The sequence below is a fragment of the Hyla sarda genome, chromosome 2 (genome assembly GCF_029499605.1).
Source record: "Hyla sarda isolate aHylSar1 chromosome 2, aHylSar1.hap1, whole genome shotgun sequence".
NCBI classification, from domain to species: domain Eukaryota; kingdom Metazoa; phylum Chordata; class Amphibia; order Anura; family Hylidae; genus Hyla; species Hyla sarda.
Window position 1 is genome coordinate 318122437 of NC_079190.1, and position 18804 is coordinate 318141240.

At 45.8% G+C, this 18804-nt stretch overlaps 1 protein-coding gene across 8 annotated transcripts in view; it reads right to left on the bottom strand.

Annotated features, from left to right (window-relative positions):
- The window catches only part of TFEB (transcription factor EB), an 88939-nt gene that overhangs the window by 25776 nt on the left and 44359 nt on the right, over window positions 1-18804 (bottom strand). For 4 of the 8 annotated variants that reach the window (XM_056557752.1, XM_056557750.1, XM_056557749.1 and 1 more), the window contains exon 1: window positions 9072-9166. The exons of 2 other annotated variants lie outside the window; for them this stretch is intronic. In XM_056557752.1, the coding sequence (XP_056413727.1) occupies window positions 9072-9128 (57 nt within the window). In that variant the 5' untranslated portion in view covers window positions 9129-9166. Of the gene's footprint in view, window positions 1-9071; window positions 9169-13521; window positions 13618-18804 lie in introns of those variants that run through there. 2 more of the 8 variants (XM_056557753.1, XM_056557754.1) reach the window with 2 other exon arrangements.

Genomic DNA, 18804 nt, shown 5'->3' on the forward strand with positions numbered 1-18804 from the left:
GCTGCCTAAGGCTAACAAAGTCATGAAATGTATGAAGTGAGGCATAGAGGCTCGGGACAAGGACATAATTTTGCCTCTGTATAAATCACTAGTCAGACCACATATGGAGTATTGTGTCCAATTCCGGGCAGCTGTATGTAAGAAGGACATGGCTAAACTGGAGAGGGTGCAGAGGAGGTGACAAAGATAATAATGGTATGGGAGGATTACAGTACCAAGACTGATTATCAAGCTTGGGGTTATTTAGTTTAGAGAAAAGACTTCTTAGGTGCGATCTGATCACAATATACAAATATATAAATGGATAGTACAGAGATCTTTCTAGTGATTTTTTTTATACCTAGGGCGGTAACCATGACAAGGGAGCATCCTCTCCATCTAGAGGAAAGAAGGTTTCACCATCATCACAGACGGAGATTATTTACTGTAAGAGAAGTGAGACTATGAAACTCTCTGCTGCAAGATGTTGTGATGTTTGACTCACTAGACAAGTTAAAAGGGGGCCTGGATGTTTTTCTGGAGTGTAATAACAGAGGTTATGGATACTAGATTTATGGGGATAGAAAGTTGATCCAGGGATTTATTCTGACCATCATAATTGGGTTGGGAAGGAATTTTTGTTATGGGGCAATTAGCATCAGCCTCATGGGGCTTTTTGTCTTCCTCTGGATCAACACAGTAGGGTTTTAGGTTGAACTCCATGGACTCTTGTCTTTTTTTTAACCTTAAAAACTATGTTACTATGTTAGGCTGGGTTCACACCACGTTTTCTTAAATACGGTTCCCGTATACGGTTTGGAGGAGGGGGCGGGGCTTAATCGCGGCGCCCGCACTCAGCCGTATTAGGGAACCGTATTTAATGCAAGTCTATGAGCCGACCGGAGTGAACCGCAGCCTCCGGTCGGCTTCATTTTCGGCCGTATGCGGTTTCCCGACCGCAGGCAAAAACGTGGTTGACCACAGTTTTAGGTCCGGTTGTAAAAGCGCATACGGCGCAAAAATGAGCCGACCGGACCGAACGTTTCACTCCGGCCGGCTCATTGAAATGAATGAAATACGGGAGCGCGAGATTTTAGCTCCCCCCTGCCGTGTGCGCTCCCGTATGGGAGAAAACATAGTGTGAACCCAGCCTTAGAGAGATAACCAGGAAACCAATGGTCACTCTGGCTGAGCTCCAAATAACCAGATGGGAGAATCTTCCAGGAGGTCAACCATCACAGCAGCACTCCACAAATCGGAGTTTATTGCAGAGTGGCACGAAAGAAGTAAAAGACACATGAAAGTCCACCTTGAGTTTAAAAAAAAGCACCTAAAAAGCAGACTGTGAGAAACAAAGTTCTCTGGTCTAATGAAAACCAAGATTGAACTTTTTGGCCTCAATTTTAAAGGGTAGCTCCCACCATCATTTTTTTTTCTGTCCCTGCCTATTGCCCTTCTATCCCTAACACCCTCCCTGCCTTTATTTTTTTTTTTTACTATTTTAAAAATGGCATTTAGTCTGCCTGGTAGTGTGCTCACTACCAGGCAGACTTCCCCAGCAGGCACGTCACTGATGCCTGCTGGGGGGGCCAACTTCCGCCCTTAGTTCTCCTAACAGGGTGCCCCCAGCTGTTTCACCACTACAACTCCCAGCATGCCCTGACATCTATTGGCTGTCAGGGCATACTGGGAGTTGTAGTGGTAAAACAACTGGAGGCACCCAGGACAGGAGCTTCATGGGGGAAGGAGTGAGCCGGGAGCCGATGCGGGAGGGACGGGTGCGGGGGAGCCTCTTCCTGCCGCTCGGTGAGTAACACCCAAACACCCCCCCCGCACCTTGCAGCAGCGCCCCCCATCCACCCCCCCTGTACCTTGCAGCAGCGCCCCCCCATCCCCCCCGCACCTTGCAGCAGCGCCCCCCGTACCTTGCAGCAGCGCCCCCCACACCTTGCAGCAGCACCCCCCTGCGCGCCCACCCCTAGTGGCCGAATTTCAAATTGCTTTTAACCTCTTAAGGACCAATGACGTTGTGGAACGTCATGGCACCCTGGGCTTTAAGGACCAATGACGTTCCACAACGTCATGGCATTTTCCGGTCTCTGCCGCTCGCCGGGCAGAGATCGGAACTGGATGCCTGCTGAAATCCTTCAGCAGACATCCAGGGCAAACGCCGAGGGGGGCCACGCAAGGGAAATCGCCCTTGCGATCTGCGGCCATACCGGGCTGATCGGATCTCTGGGACCCGACCGCCCGGTAATTTCGCATGATCCCGGCTGTCACAGACAGCCAGGACCATGCTGAAGACTAGGAGCGAGGTGGCAAACCTGCCACCTCCTCCTATACCCTGCGATCTGTCGGTTAGTTAACCGACCAATCGCAGGAGGGGGGGCGGTTACTTCCTCCCGCCCTGCCCGGCCCCTTGAAGTCCGGAGAGGACGGGAGGAAGACCAGAGGATGCGGCGGGGGACGGGGGAGTGCTGGGGACCGGTCCCGGTACTTACCTCGTCCCTGAAGACCCGGATCACGGCGGCGGCGGCGACAGGTGAGTTCCTCTTCAGCCGCGGTCGGGCCCTTTACAGCAATGCACGTCGCCGTAAAGCGACATGCATTGCTGTAATGGGACCCTGTAAACTACAACTCCCAGCATGTCCAGACAGCCCTTGGCATCTGGGCATGCTGGGAGTTGCAGTTTTGCAACATCTGGAGGTCCACAGTTTGGAGACCACTGTGCCCTTCCAGATGTTGCAAAACTACACATCCTCAGCATGCCCTTACTGTCCAGGCATGCTGGGAGTTGTAGTTCTGTAACATCTGGCCCTTCAGATGTTGCAGAACTACAACTCCCAGCATGCCTGGACAGTTTTGGCATACTGGGAGTTGTAGTTTTGCAACATCTGGAAGGGCACAGATTGGGAACCACTGTATTAGTGGTCTGCAAACTGTAGTCCTCCAGATGTTGCAAAACTACAACTCCAAGCATGCTGGGAGTTGTAGTTCGGCAACATCTGGCTCTAAAGATGTTGCCGAACTACTACTCCCAGCATGCCTGAGAATGCTGGGAGTTGTGGTTTTGCAACAACAGGAGGCACACTGGTTGGGAAACATTGTCTGTTTCCTAACTCAGTGTTTCCCAACCCGTGTGCATCCAGCTGTTGCAAAACTATAACTACCAGCATGCACTAATGGACTGTGCATGCTGGGAGTTGTAGTTTTGCAACAGCTGGAGGTCCCCCCCCCCCTCCCACTGTGAATGTACAGGATACATTCACATGGGCAGGGGCTTACAGTGAGTATCAGGCTGCAAGTTTGCGATGCAGCAAATTTTGCGCGGCAGCTCAAACTCGCTGTAATCCCCCGCCTGTGTGACTGTACCCTAAAAACACTACACTACACTAACACAAAATAAAATAAAAAGTAAAAAACACTACATATACACATACCCCTACACAGCCCCCCTCCCCTCCCCAATAAAAATGGAAGCGTCTGGTACGCCACTGTTTCCAAAATGGAGCCTCCAGCTGTTGCAAAACAACAACTCCCAGTATTGCCGGACAGCCGTTGACTTCCAGGAATGCTGGGAGTTTTGTAACAGCTGGAGGCACCCTGTTTGGGAATCACTGGCGTAGAATACCCCTATGTCCACCCCTATGCAAGTCCCTAATTTAGGCCTCAAATGTGCATGGCGCTCTCACTTTGGAGCCCTGTCGTATTTCAAGGCAACAGTTTAGGGCCACATACGGGGCATACGCCGTACTCGGGAGAAATTGCCTAACAAATTTTGGGGGGCTTTTTCTCCTTTCACCCCTCATGAAAAGGGGAAGTTGGGGGTCTACACCAGCATGTTAGTGTAAAAAATAAATTTTTTTACACTAACATGCTGGTGTTGCCCCATACTTTTCATTTTGACAAGAGGTAAAAGGGAAAAACGCCCCCCAAAATTTGCAATGCAATTTCTCCTGACTACGGAGATACCCCATATGTGGGCGCAAAGTGCTCTGGGGGCGCACAACAAGGCCCAGAAGGGAGAGTGCACCATGTACATTTGAGGTGATTTGCACAGGGCTGGCTGATTGTTACAGCGGTTTTGACAAACGCAAAAAAAAAAAAAAACTCACATGTGACCCCATTTCGGAAACTACACCCCTCACAGAATATAATGAGGGGTGCAGTGAGAATTTACACCCCACTGGTGTCTGACAGATCTTTGGGACAGTGGGCTGTGCAAATTAAAAATTTTGTACAGCCCACTGTTCCAAAGATCTGACAGACACCAGTGGGGGGTAAATGCTCACTGTACCCCTTGTTACATTCCTCAAGGGGTCTAGTTTCCAAAATGGTATGCCATGTGGGTATTTTTTGCTGTCCTGGCACCATAGGGGCTTCCTAAATGTGACATGCCCCCGAGCAAAATTTGCTCTCAAAAAGCCAAATATGACTCCCTCTCTTCTGAGCATTGTAGTTCGCCCGTAGTGCACTTCAGGTCAACTTATGTGGTACCTCCATACTCAGAAGAGATGGGGTTACAAATTTTGGGGGGTATTTTCTGCTATTAACCCTTGCATACATGTGAAATTTGGGTGGAAACACACATTTTAGTGACATTTTTTTAACATTTTTTTACACATGCAAAAGTTGTGAAACACCTGTGGGGTATTAAGGCTCACTTTATTCCTTGTTACGTTCCTCAAGGGGTCTAGTTTCCAAAATGGTATGCCATGTGGGTATTTTTTCCTGTTCTGGCACCATAGGGGCTTCCTAAATGCAACATGCCCCCCAAAAACCATTTCAGAAAAACGTACTCTCCAAAATCCCCTCGTCGCTCCTTCCCTTCTGAGCCCTCTACTGCACCCGCCAAACACTTTACATAGACATATGAGGTATGTGCTTACTCGAGAGAAATTGGGCTACAAATCTAAGTATACATTTTCTCCTTTTACCCCTTGTAAAAATTCAAAAATTGGGTCTACAAGAACATGCAAGTGTAAAAAATGAAGATTGTGAATTTTCTCCTTCACTTTGCTGCTATTCCTGTGAAACACCTAAAGGGTTAAAACGCTGACTGAATGTCATTTTGAATACTTTGGGGGGTGCAGTTTTTATAATGGGGTCATTTATTGGGTATTTCTAATATGAAGACCCTTCAAATCCACTTCAAACCTGAACTGGTCCGTGAAAAATTGTGATTTTGGAAATTTTGTGAAAAATTGGAAAATTGCTGCTGAACTTTGAAGCCCTCTGGTGTCTTCCAAAAGTAAAAAATCGTAAATTTTATAATGCAAACATAAAGTGGACATATTGTATATGTGAATAAAAAAAAATTATTTGGAATATCCATTTTCCTTACAAGCAGAGAGCTTGAAAGTTAGAAAAATGCTAAATTTTCAATTTTTTCATAAAATTTTGGAATTTTTCACTAAGAAACGATGCAAGTATCGACAAAATGTTACCAATAACATAAAGTAGAATATGTCACGAAAAAACAATCTTGGAATCAGAATGATAGGTAAAAGCGTCTTAGAGTTATTAATGCTTAAAGTGACAGTGGTCAGATGTTCAAAAAACGCTCTGGTCCTAAGGTGTAAAATGGCCTGGTCCTTAAGGGGTTAAAATGTTTTAAAAGCATTTTTTTAAATAAAAGTATATTAGAGATATGTTGCAGTACTTAAAGGGGTATTCCGCCCCTAGACATATTATCCTTTGGATAGGGGATAAGATATCAGATCGCCGCGGTGCCGCTGCTGGGGACCCCTGGGATCCCCGCTGCGGCACCGCGCTATCATTACAGCACAGAGCGAGTTCGCTCTGCACGTAATGATGGGCGGTACAGGGGCCGGAGCATCGTTACGTCATGGCTCCACCCCTTGTGATGTCACGGCCCGCCCCTTTCAATGCAAGTCTATGGGAGGGGCGTGGCGGTCGTCACGCCCCCTCCCATAGACTTGCATTAAGGGGACGGGCCCTGATGTCACGAGGGGCGGAGCCATGACGTCACGCTGCTCCGTCTCCCGTATCGCCCGTCATTACGCACAGAGCGATCTGACATTTTATCCCCTATCCTTTGGATAAGGGATAAAATGTCTAGGGGCGGAATACCCCTTTAAGTACTACAACATATCAAAAAAAATTTCATGACAGTGCCCATTTAAGCATCATGTCTGAAGGAAATCAGGCATTGCTCATCACGTACCCAATACCATCCCTACAGTGAGGCATAGTTGTGAAAGTATCACACTGTGGGGTTTGAAGAGGCTGTGCCAAAACTGAATTTGCCTTTCAACAAGACTATAACCCTAAGCACACAGCCAATACAACACAGGAGTAGCTAAAAGGGGTACTACGGTGGAAAATCTTTTTTTATTTTTTATTTTTATTTTTTTAAATCCACTGGTGCCAGAAAGTTAAACATATTTGTAAATTACTTCTATTTAAAAATATTAATCCTTTCAGTACTTATTAGCAGCTGTATGCTACAGAGGAAACTCTTTTATTTTTTAATTTATTTTTTGTCTTGTCTACAGTGCTCTTTGCTGACACCTCTGTCCGTGTCAGGAACAGTCCAGAGCAGCATTGGTTTGCTATGGGCATTTTCTCCTGCTCTGGACAGTTCCTGATACGGGCATCAGGTGTCAGCAGAGAGCACTGTGGACAAGAAAAAAAGAAATTCAAAAAGAAAAGAATTGCCTCTGTAGCATACAGCTGCTAATAAGTACTGGAAGGGTAAAGGTTTTTTAATAGAAGTAATTTACAAATCGGTTTAACTTTCTGCCACCAGTTGAAAAATAAATAAAAATTCCACCGGAGTACCCCTTTAATGTCTTTGTATGGCCCAGCCAGAGTCCTGACTTGAAATCAATTATATCTGAAAATGGTTGTCCATCGACAGTCCTTATTTAACCAGGCAGAGCTTGAGAGGATCTGCAGAGAGAAATGGAATAAATACCCAAATGTGCAAAGCTTCGGGCACCATACTCAAGAAGACTGGAGGCTGTAATCGCTGCCAAAGGTGCTTCATCTAAGTACTGAGTAAAGGGTCTGAATACTTATGTCAGTGCAATATTTTAGTTTTTCCTTTTCAAAAAATTTGAAAAGATTTCTAACATTCTGTTTTCACTTTGTCATTATATTGTATTGAGTGCAGCTTAATAGGGGAAAACTTGCATTTTTTATTTTTATTTTAGCACATGGCCACAACACAACTACAGTGGGGCAAAAAAGTATTTAGTCGGCCACCAATTGTGCAAGTTCTCCCACTTGAGAGAGAGGCCTGTAATTTTCATCATAGGTATACCTCAACTATGAGAGACAGAATGAGAAAAAAAAATCCATAAAATCACATTGTCTGATTTTTAAACAATTTATTTGCAAATTATGGCAGAAAATAAGTATTTGGTCACCTACAAACAAGAAAGATTTCTGGCTCTCACAGACCTGTAACTTCTTCTTTAAGAGTCTCCTCTGTCCGCCACTTGTTACCTGTATTAATGACACCTGTTTGAACTTGTTATCAGTATAAAAGACACCTGTCCACAACCTCAGACAGTCACACTCCAAACTCTACTATGGCCAAGACCAAAGAGCTGTCGGAGGACACCAGAAACAAAATTGTAGAACTGCACCAGGCTGAGAAGACTCAATCTGCAATAGGCAAGCAGCTTGGTGTGAAGAAATGAACTGTGGGAGCAATTATTAGAAAATGGAAGACCACTCATAATCTCCCTCGATATGGGGCTCCACACAAGATCTCACTCCGTGGTGTCAAAATGATCACAAGAACAGTGAACAAAAATCCCAGAACCACACGGAGGGACCTAGTGAATGAACTGTAGAGAGCTGGGACCAAAGTAACAAAGGCTACCATCAGTAACACACTACGCTGCCAGGGACTCAAATCATGCAGTGCCAGACGTGTCCCCCTGCTTAAGCCAATACATGTCGGGGCCCATCTGAAGTTTACTAGAGAGCATTTGGATGATCCAGAACAGGATTGGGAAAATGTCATATGGTCAGATGAAACCAAAATAGAACTTTTTGGTAAAAACTCATCTTGTCATGTTTGGAGGAGAAAGAATGCTGAGTTGCATCCAAAGAACACCATACCTACTGTGAAGCATGGGGTGGAAACATCATGCTTTGGATCTGTTTTTCAGTAAAGGGACCAGGACAACTGGTCCGTGTAAAAGAAAGAATGAATGGGGCCATGTATGTGAAAACCTCATTCCATCAGCAAGGGCATTGAACATTAAACGTGGCTGGGTCTTTCAGCATGACAATGATCCCAAACACACCACCCAGGCATCTAAGGAGTGGCTTTGTAAGAAGCATTTCAAGGTTCTGGAATGACCTAGCCAGTCTCCAGATCTCCTAGTCCATGTTGCCCAGCGTCAGCCCCAAAATATCACTGCTCTAGAGGAGATCTGCATGGAGGAATGGGCAAAAATACCAGAAACAATGTGTGAAAACCTTGTGAAGACTTAGGCCCAGATTTATCAAGCTGTGTGAGAGAAAAGGTGGAGTGATTTTCCCACAACAGCCAATCACAGCTCAGCTAACGAGCTCTGGTAAAGTGAAAGCTGGGCTGTGACTGGTTGCTGTGGGGAAATCAATCCACTTTTTCTTTCACACAGTTTGATAAATCTGGGCCTTACAGAAAACGTTTGACCTCTGTCATTGCCAACAAGTACTGAGATTAACTTTTGTTATTGACCAAATACTTACTTTCCACAATAATTTGCAAATAAATTCTTTAAATTCTTTAAATTCGACAATGTGATTTTAGGGATTTTTTTTTCCCATTCTGTCTCTCATAGTTTAGGTATACCTATGATGAAAATTACAGGCCTCTCATGTTTTTAAGTGGGAGAACTTGCACAATTGGTGGCTGACTAAATACTGTTTTGCACCACTGTAAATTTGAAAAAGTAAATTAATCTTATGAAATGTTTGCTGTTTATCCTAGAAATTATGTAATTCAGGTCTGGGTGAGGTTATGGGTTATTTATAACTGGATGTTTTTAGTGTGTGTTATGCCTGAGGGAGGCACTCATATTACAGAGCTGAAACACGTTGCTAATAATAATAAAATAAAAAAATACAAGGTTATGTGATTCACTGTGTTTGGTCCTCTCATTTGGCGGGTCCCCAGACTTCATATCGGTTGCTGCTTCCAGGAGTGTGAGAGTGATATATCCCTTGGCCTGGTCCTGGCTTATATGATTTCTATTGCACAGTTCTGCTGAGTTCGCTTTGTGGTCCCACAAGGTGCCATGGCAACTAATGACCTGATGGCAAACCTAAAAAGGATAGTTCACCGAATTATATTTTTTTGGGCACTGGGTGATTCTATTGGTCCACTGATGATAATACACTAGGAAGCAACCCTCCGCATATATTTTTTGGCCTTATATGTAGGGATGCCCCGATACCGATACTAGTATCGGTATCAGGGCCGATACTAGCCATTTACATGGTATCGGGGACTCGTTTAATGTCCCCGATACCATGTCCGATACCTGCTGCTGCTCCAATGCCCTGTTCTCCGGTCCTCTCGTCCGCTTAATAATGTTCCATGGAGAAGCATGTGACAAACACGTCACTCCGCATGTGACATACACGTCACTCCACTTCCTCTGTAGCGTTACGCTGGGAGGCGGCATAACGCTACGGAGGAAGTGGAGTGACGTGTATGTCACATGCTCCTCCATAGGACGCCATGATGCGGACCGGGAGGACGGAAGAACAGGGCAGTGGAGCGGTAGCACCCGACGGAGAACAGCCGCAGGTGAGCTGTGTGCTGCTGCTAATGTCTACAGGGGGGCTTGCTGTCTAAAGGGGGGCCCTGCTGCTGCTGTCTAAAGGGGAGCCCTGCTGCTGCTGTCTAAAGGGGGCCCCTGCTGCTGCTGTCTAAAGGGGAGCCCTGCTGTTGCTGTCTAAAGGGGGCCCCTGCTGCTGCTGTCTAAAGGGGAGCCCTGCTGCTGATGTCTAAAGGGGACCCTGCTGCTGTCTAAAGGGGGGCCCTGCTGCTGCTGTCTAAAGGGGAGCCCTGCTGCTGGTGTCTAAAGGGGAGCCCTGCTGCTTTCTAAAGGGGGGCCCTGCTGCTGCTGTCTAAAGGGGGGCCCTGCTGCTGCTGTCTAAAGGGGGGGCCCTGTTGCTGCTGTCTAAAGGGGGGGCCCTGTTGCTGCTGTCTAAAGGGGGTCCTGCTGCTGCTGTCTAAAGGGGGGCCTTGCTGCTGCTGTCTAAAGGGGGGCCCTGCTGCTGCCGTCTAAAGGGGGGCCCTGCTGCTGCCATCTAAAGGGGGGCCCTGCTGCTGCCATCTAAAGGGGGGCCCTGCTGCTGCCATCTAAAGGGGGGCCCTGCTGCTGCTATCTAAAGGGGGGCCCTGCTGCTGCCGTCTAAAGGGGGGTCCTGCTGCTGCTGTCTAAAGGGGGGCCCTGCTGCTGCTGTCTAAAGGGGGGCCCTGCTGCTGTCTAAACGGGGGGGGGCCTGCTGCTGTCTAAACGGGGGGGGGGGGGCCCTGCTGCTGTCTAAACGTGGGGGGGGGCCCTGCTGCTGTCTAAACGTGGGGTGGCCCTGCTGCTGTCTAGACGGGGTGGCCCTGCTGCTGTCTAAACGGGGGGCTGCTGTCTACAGGGGGGGCTGCTGTCTACAAGGGGGGCTATTAAAGACAATCTTACTTTAATCTACTATTAAAGACAATCTTACAGCAGAGTCACCTGCACTAATTTGAATTTATAGGTAGATAGTGCAGGTGACCCGGTTTCTACCGCTGCTCACCATGTGGTCATCAGTCTCGCCTATAGTGCAAATTCTCTGTTCTGCCCAATGGAGAAGAGAAAGATCTTGGCTCATACTACAGCAGCCGCCTCCATTGTACACAACAAGCACCCACATATCATACGGTAAACAGCGGCAGAAACCGGGTCTAATGTCTACAGGGGGGCTTGCTGTCTAAAGGGGGGCCCTGCTGCTGCTGTCTAAAGGGGAGCCCTGCTGCTGCTGTCTAAAGGGGGCCCCTGCTGCTGCTGTCTAAAGGGGAGCCCTGCTGCTGCTGTCTAAAGGGGAGCCCTGTTGCTGGTGTCTAAAGGGGAGCCCTGCTGCTTTCTAAAGGGGGGCCCTGCTGCTGCTGTCTAAAGGGGGGGCCCTGTTGCTGCTGTCTAAAGGGGGGCCCTGTTGCTGCTGTCTAAAGGGGGTCCTGCTGCTGCTGTCTAAAGGGGGGCCTTGCTGCTGCTGTCTAAAGGGGGGCCCTGCTGCTGCTGTCTAAAGGGGGGCCCTGCTGCTGCCGTTTAAAGGGGGGCCCTGCTGCTGCCATCTAAAGGGGGGCCCTGCTGCTACCGTCTAAAGGGGGGCTCTGCTGCTACCGTCTAAAGGGGGGCCCTGCTGCTGCTGTCTAAAGGGGGGCCCTGCTGCTGTCTAAAAGGGGGGCCCTGCTGCTGTCTAAACGGGGGGGGGGGGGGCTGCTGCTGTCTAAACGGGGGGGGGGGGCTGCTGCTGTCTAAACGGGGGGGGCCCTGCTGCTGTCTAAACGGGGGGTGGCCCTGCTGCTGTCTAGACGGGGGTGGCCCTGCTGCTGTCTAAAGGGGGGGCTGCTGTCTACAGGGGGGGCTGCTGTCTACAAGGGGGGCTATTAAAGACAATCTTACTTTAATCTACTATTAAAGACAATCTTACAGCAGAGTCACCTGCACTAATTTGAATTTATAGGTAGATAGTGCAGGTGACCCGGTTTCTACCGCTGCTCACCATGTGGTCATCAGTCTCGCCCATAATGCAAATTCCCTGTTCTGTCCAATGGAGAAGAGCGAGATCTTGGCTCATACTACAGCAGCCGCCTCCATGATATGGAGCAGCAGCCGCCAGAAACCTGGTCACCCTGGGGTCAGATTCCCTTTAAAATATAAGTACTCGTACTTGGTATCGGCGAGTACTAGAATTTAAGTATCGGTACTCGTACTCAGTCTTAAAAAAAATGGTATTGGGACATCCCTACTCATATGTGTATGTGATGCATACAGCACAAAGCTGCATGTTTGTGTAAGGCTCTATTCATATTATGTTCCGGGGCTCTATTGCTAGTATACCTTAACAAACGCATTCTGACATATATTGTGGCACATCCATTGATGTTAGTAGACCAAATCTAGTCTACTAGTGACTACATGATCTGCTTCATGAATGTATGTTTAGTGTAATGGATGTCTTTGCATGCAGTTTAGAGGTGTGTATATAATGCATGTACACAGCTGAGCTGTGCATATAATGAATGCTGAGTTTTGTATATAATGCAGGCAAACAGCAGAGGTGTGTATGTAGTGCATGAAGTTGTGCAAGTAATACTTACAGTGCAGACGTGTGCATGTTATGCATACATTGCAGAGGGGTGTATAAAAGAAATGCAGTGCAGAGGTGTAAGCATGTTTGTGTTTATATAATGCATGTACAGAGTGGGCCATTTATATGGATACACCTTAATAAAATGGGAATGGTTGGTGATAATAACTTCCTGTTTGTGGCACATTAGTATATGTGAGGGGGGAAATTTTCAAGATGGGTGGTGACCATGGCGGCCATTTTGAAGTCACCACCCATCTTGAAAAGTTTCCCCCCTCACATATACTAATATGTGCCACAAACAGGAAGTTAATATCACCAACCATTCCCATTTTATTAAGATGTATCCATATAAATGGCCCACCCTGTAGTTTAGTTTTTATGTAGTGCACTTTACCGCAAAACTGACATATGTGACCAAAAATCTGCAATTCTGACAATTGGTATGTTTTTACGTTTACGCCGTTCACTGTGTGGGATCATAAACATAATATTTAAATAGTCTAGAATTTTTTTTTCCTTTTTCTTTTTCAAGGGAGGTAATACATATTTTTATTCGGGGGGGGGGGGGGGGGGGGGGGCGGGGGTTATACATTTTTGAAGACATTTTTCTAGTATTTATTTTACACATTTTAAGTTCCCAGAGGGGACTATTTATAGCAGTCGTTAGATTGCAATATAATGTTCAATACTATGTTATAACACGACTCGTCGGACTCCTCCAATGAGAGCACCTGAAACCACTGACACCTTAACTTCTTACTACAGATGCTCTCATCGGCATTGGTTACGGCATCTATAGGGTTAATGATGGAGATCAGCGTGATCGCCAATGTCTGCCATTATCCGTGAGCTTCATAGTCGTGCCATAAATGTATGGCGATGTGCATGAAGTTACTTAGCTGCAGTGCAGTGCATTTGCAGCGTGTGTCCTTAAGGAGTTAAAAATGCAGCAAACAGTGGTTTTCCCAATTCTACCTCCTTTTTCACACAGAAGTAGAAGAATCTCCTCTGCCAGAACAGCCTCCAGTCTGACTCCTCCCCCTACATGTGACTTATCACACGGGCATGACATCACAAAAACCCTTCAGCCCATAATATCCCACTTTTTGTTTCATAAAGAAGCACTTCAGGAAATAGTTATTTTTGCTTGTACATTGATGCGTAGGTTTACATTAGAGAATAATGTAGAGGTTCTCGTGTATGCCTTGTGCTTACCTGTTTAGCTGATGTGTCAGACATCAGTATGCAGCCATACTAATTGCAATTTACTTTTATCTCTGCACCTGGTCATCCAATTAGGCTGCTGGAGTTTACTCAGGTTAACTGATTAGACACATAAGTAAATGGGGGTCAGTTAATATTACACTAGAACAGTATTTGAATATATAAAACAAGGTTATTAGTTAAATCCAAACACAATCTCTAATGGCTGATCACTATCTAACTTCACTAGTATATAAAATAGAGAAATACAGAATTAACAACAAAAAAAAGAAAAACAGACAACTGGTTTAAGAAGTCCAGAAAATCTTTGCTATTTACTAGAAAATAACAAAATATATATTTAGAGTTTCTTAAACCACAAGCAGACATAACACTGGGTCCTAACTAATTTCGGACACATGCAAAATAAACAATAAGAAAAATCACCACAAATCTAACTGGATACATGTTCAGATTACAACCATCTGCTAGTTAAAGGGGTATTCCAGGATTTTTTTTATTTTATTTGACTATGCTGTAGGGGCTGTAAAGTTAGTGTAGTTCATAATATAGTGTCTGTACCTGTGTGTGACAGTTTTCTCACAATTCTTCTGTGATTTTCACCCTAATATTTATTTTTAACAGCATACAAAATGACTGTTGTCTCAGATTTTTCCCAGCTTGCAACGTGGCCGAGACCTGACTCACTAGTCCACTAGTCAGCTGATGACAGGGAACCTGTCTGCTTCAATGGGTGGAGCGATCAATCTGCAACTAATGCAACAGCTGTAGGCACCCTGATTGAAAACCACAGGTCTTTTGAATGGATGCAGCTCAATTATGTTTCAATGGGTGGGGTGGCTAATGTGTGGGAGGGAGGAAAATGGAATTATGGGATTTGTAGTCAAAAAAGAAAACTCAAGCAGGAAATACCAGTTCACAAAAAGCTAGCCATAGTGTTATGGTAATCTCACAACATAGCCATTTATCCCCAAGACAAGTGCAGATCCTTCCTAAGCATGTCCATTACTGTCTGGCAGGTAGGTACTAAAATCACCTTATGGTGAATAACCCCTTTAATAAAATAGTTTAATGAACAGACAAATGTTTCCAATAAACAGCTGTAGACACAGATGAACTATGTTTCTTAACAGAATAAGGTCTCCTGTTTATAACAGAAGCTTCTGCCTTTGTGAATTTGGTGACATCTAGTGGTGAATATCAAGGTTACCATATAATACCCAGAGCGGATGAAATGCAGTAAAATCTTTAACTCGGGAAGGTGTTAAGATTTAAATTCCATGGGATTTTGACTGCTTGATGAATAGCACTAAAAAATGAATTCAAAGTTTATTGAAAAGATGGGTGTTGTATAAAAAACCATTTCCAGTGTTTTAGACATAGATAAGCCCCTTAAATTGCAACTGTCATTAATTTTGGGCCTTATATTACCTAACTCCAGTATGTTAAAGGACATTAGAATTGTAATGCAGGATTAACTTTGCCTCCCTTATTTGATGTTCATAAAAACCTCTTTATTCACGAACAGTCGGATAGGCATGGCCAGGGGTTTTCAATGCCCAAGGGCCACAACGTCTACTTCCTTTACTACAGCACTGGGACCGCTGTGCAATTGACACAAAGGTCCTCAGCGCATGCACCCTCAAGCTATTCCCCATGCTCGTGGGCGCAGGCGACTTCTCACTTGCTCAGCAGGCCTGTGCCAGCGAGCTCTCTGATTCTAGTATAACACAGGTTAGCTGAGCCAGGAGAATTGGGAACAACTCCTTGCAGAGGGAATGCTGGCTTAGAGAACCTAGGCATAGACGAAATCGGGAATGAGCACTATCTCGTCATCTCTCACTGCTGCTGTCAAGGTGGCCAGGGACATGTGCACCAAGGTGTGCATGCCTGAGACAGAACTCATGTCTACTATGGCGCAGATGCCTGAACATGCATGCGAGGGACGCTGATCAGTTTGATGTTTAACATAGTTACATAGTTAGTATGAAATCTGCACCGCCGTTCGGCCCTAATTTTCCGGATATGCTAATGAGGTGCTGACTGGTACCGGCCGGGCTAACTGGCACTCTGACGTCAGTGCCGCTGGCCGCAGCGCCGCTCAGCCCATCAATATTCCTCCCCTCTCTTCATTACAGAGCAGGGAGAAGATTAGGGCCGAACGGCGTGGCGGATCCAGGCACGGTAAGGATCAAACTGATCAGCGTCCCCAGCACTACCAGCCAGTACCGCTGGTTAGTGCGGGGGGAGAAAGCTGACCGTTTTCCTTTAAATAGCACGTCATCTCCTGTAGAGCATGGGGAATGTCTGAAGGGAAACAGCCCTAGATTTTGACTTTTGGCTATTCTTCTATTCTTGTGCTACCTTTCCTGACTCAGATTTTGACTGAGGCTGGGTTCATATCACTTTTAATGCAATACGGGACTGCATATGGGAGGGATATGGGAGTGACCGGTTTTAGCTCCCCCCAGCCGTATGCGGTCCCGTATTGCATAAAACGTAGACCACGGTTTTAGGTCCAGTGGGAAAACCGCATACTGGGCAAAAATGAGACGACCGGACTTAGCGTTTCACTCCGGTCGGCTCATTGAAAAACATTACATATGGGCCGCATACGGCAGGGATACGGGAGCACCCGGTTTTAGCTCCCCCCAGCTGTATGTGGTCCCGTATTGCATAAAACGTGATATGAACCCAGCTGGACCTTGATTTTTCTCTGCTCTTGCAGGTACTGTGTTCTGGACTTGTTTTTACTTGCTATTTTTGATCGCTCCTGCCACTGGGTTCCATTCTACTATAAAGGGAGGGCACTTCCTGGGTTACAAAGACACGTCAAAGCCTACCTGAACAGTGTTAAAAAAATAAAAAATAAAATAAAAACATCTAAAGGACTCTCAGACTGTGAGAAACAAAATTATTCAGTCTGTTTAAACCAAGAATTAACTTTTTGGCCTCAATTCGAAGCGCCATATCTGGAGGAAACTAGGAACTGCTTATCACCTTCCCTAAACATCCCAACAGTAAAGCATGGTGGTGGCAGCATCTGTGGGGTGTTTTCCAGCAGTTGGGATAGGGTGACTAGTCAGGGATGAAATGTTCCCCTAATGAACTGTGCCCCTATGCCCATAATGAACTGTGCTCTAATGAAACGAGTTACTGTTTTACCTAATGAACTGTGCCATTCCTCCTTATGAACGGTGCCACTAAAACTGAGCCACTGTGTCCCTCGCATGAACATTGACACTGTCCCCTAATAATGAACCATACCACTGTGCACTTAAATCATTATTTCCCAACCTGTGGCTCTCCAACTGTTGCAAACTATAACTCCCATCATGCACTCACAGAAGAGAATGATGAGAGCTGTAGATTTGCAACAACTGGACAGTTACAGTTTGGAGAACACAATTGTTCCCCTGAGAATCATCTGCCTATAATAAAATATTCCAATGATACAAAACTGGGTGATATCCATCATACTTCTGAATATATTGGTGTTTTTATACTAAACAATCAAGGTATTTGACCACAACTGTATGATATGATATATGTGCAACAGCCACTGAGGTACAGACACCAGAAGTAAGGACATAAGGAAATGGTATGGACTCGGGATGGTACCTTTACTTCGGCTGTTTTCTTATCCAGCTGAACAAGCAAAGAGGCTGGCCGAGGTGCAGCGGCACACCTCCTCCCTGTACTGACCTGCACGATTGACATACACTGCTCCATACTGGTAGTGAGGAGACATGCTGCTGAGATTCAGCTGACCTAGGCTGGGTTAGCGGTATAGCTTTACAAACTGTGGCACAGTAAGGGTACGGTCTTTTCCATCTCCTAATGCCCTAGCTGCCAATGTCTGCACCTAGGTACCTCATACAGAGGTGACGGTTGCACTTTTAGCTCTATTAGAGTTGTGCACATCCCTTATAAATGCACATAGTAAAGATAGGGGTCAGCCGCAGCATCTCCGATCCAGCTGATATGACCTATAACCGCAACTTGAATAGGGTCCAGTAGTCAAAAAATGCTGATCAAATAGCACTGTTGACACCAAAGAAAAGTTGATATCAAGTTTCCTGGATGTCAGCAATGCTATTTGATCTCCATTTTTCTTGGCTATTGGACACATTCAATTTATTAACAGGAAAAAGACCTAGGTCACCATTAATCAAGTATATGCCATTCTAAACTTCATCCAATCATAGCTCCTCTCACACTTAACTGCCATATGCTGTTGGTAGGACACACACCCCTCAGCACTCCGGGCTGCACTTCCTGTGTTTGGGCTTCGGTCTGTGTATGAGGTGGGGGAAAATGTGCTCTTTTAAGCACAAAAAAAACATAGAAAACTAAAAAAAAATTTTAAACAAAGTATATTAGAAATATTTTTTTATTTACCATAAGGAGTGCAATAGCAAAAATTAGTTTTAATGAGGATTACCATTTAAAGGGGTGCTCTGGTGGAAACCCTTTTTTTTTTTTTTTTAAATCAACTGGTGCTAGAAAGTTAAACAGGTCTGTAAATGACTTATATTAAAAATCTTAACCCCTTCAAGTACTTATCAGCTGCTGTATACTACAGAAGAAGTTGTGAAGTACTTTCCAGTCTGATCACAGTGTTCACTGCTGACACTTCTGTCCATTGCAGGAACTGTCCAGAGTAGGAGCAAATCCCTATAGCAAACCTCTCTTGCTCTGGACAATTCCTTACACAGACAGAGGTGTCAGCAGAAAGCACTGTGGTCAGACTGGAAAGTACTTAACAACTTCCTGTGGAGCATACAGCAGCTGATAAGTACTAGAAGTATTAAGCTTTTCTAACCTCTTAACGATGCAGGATGTATATTTATGTCCTGCGCCGGCTCCCGATATGTGCAGCGTGCTCAGGGGCTGAACACACTTCATACCCAGCAGGTTCCGGATGCTAACAGCAACCTGGACACGCAGCTAATACCGGGCATCGCCGATCGGGCTGATGTCCGGTATAAACAATTTAGACGCAGCAAACAAAGTTGAGAAAACTGTTGCCGGTTAGCTCATTGGGCTGTTTGGGACTGCCGCCGTGAAATCGCAGTGTCCCGAACAGCTGAGAGGACAGCGGGAGGCTTCTTACCTTGCTTCCCACTGTCCGATCGTCGCTCTGCTGCTCTATGCCTGAGATCCAGGCTGGAGCAGCAGAGCACTGATAACACTGATCAATGCTATGCTATGGCATAGCACTGAACAGTGTATGCAAAGTATTAAACTAAAAAAACAAAAGTAAAAAAAAGT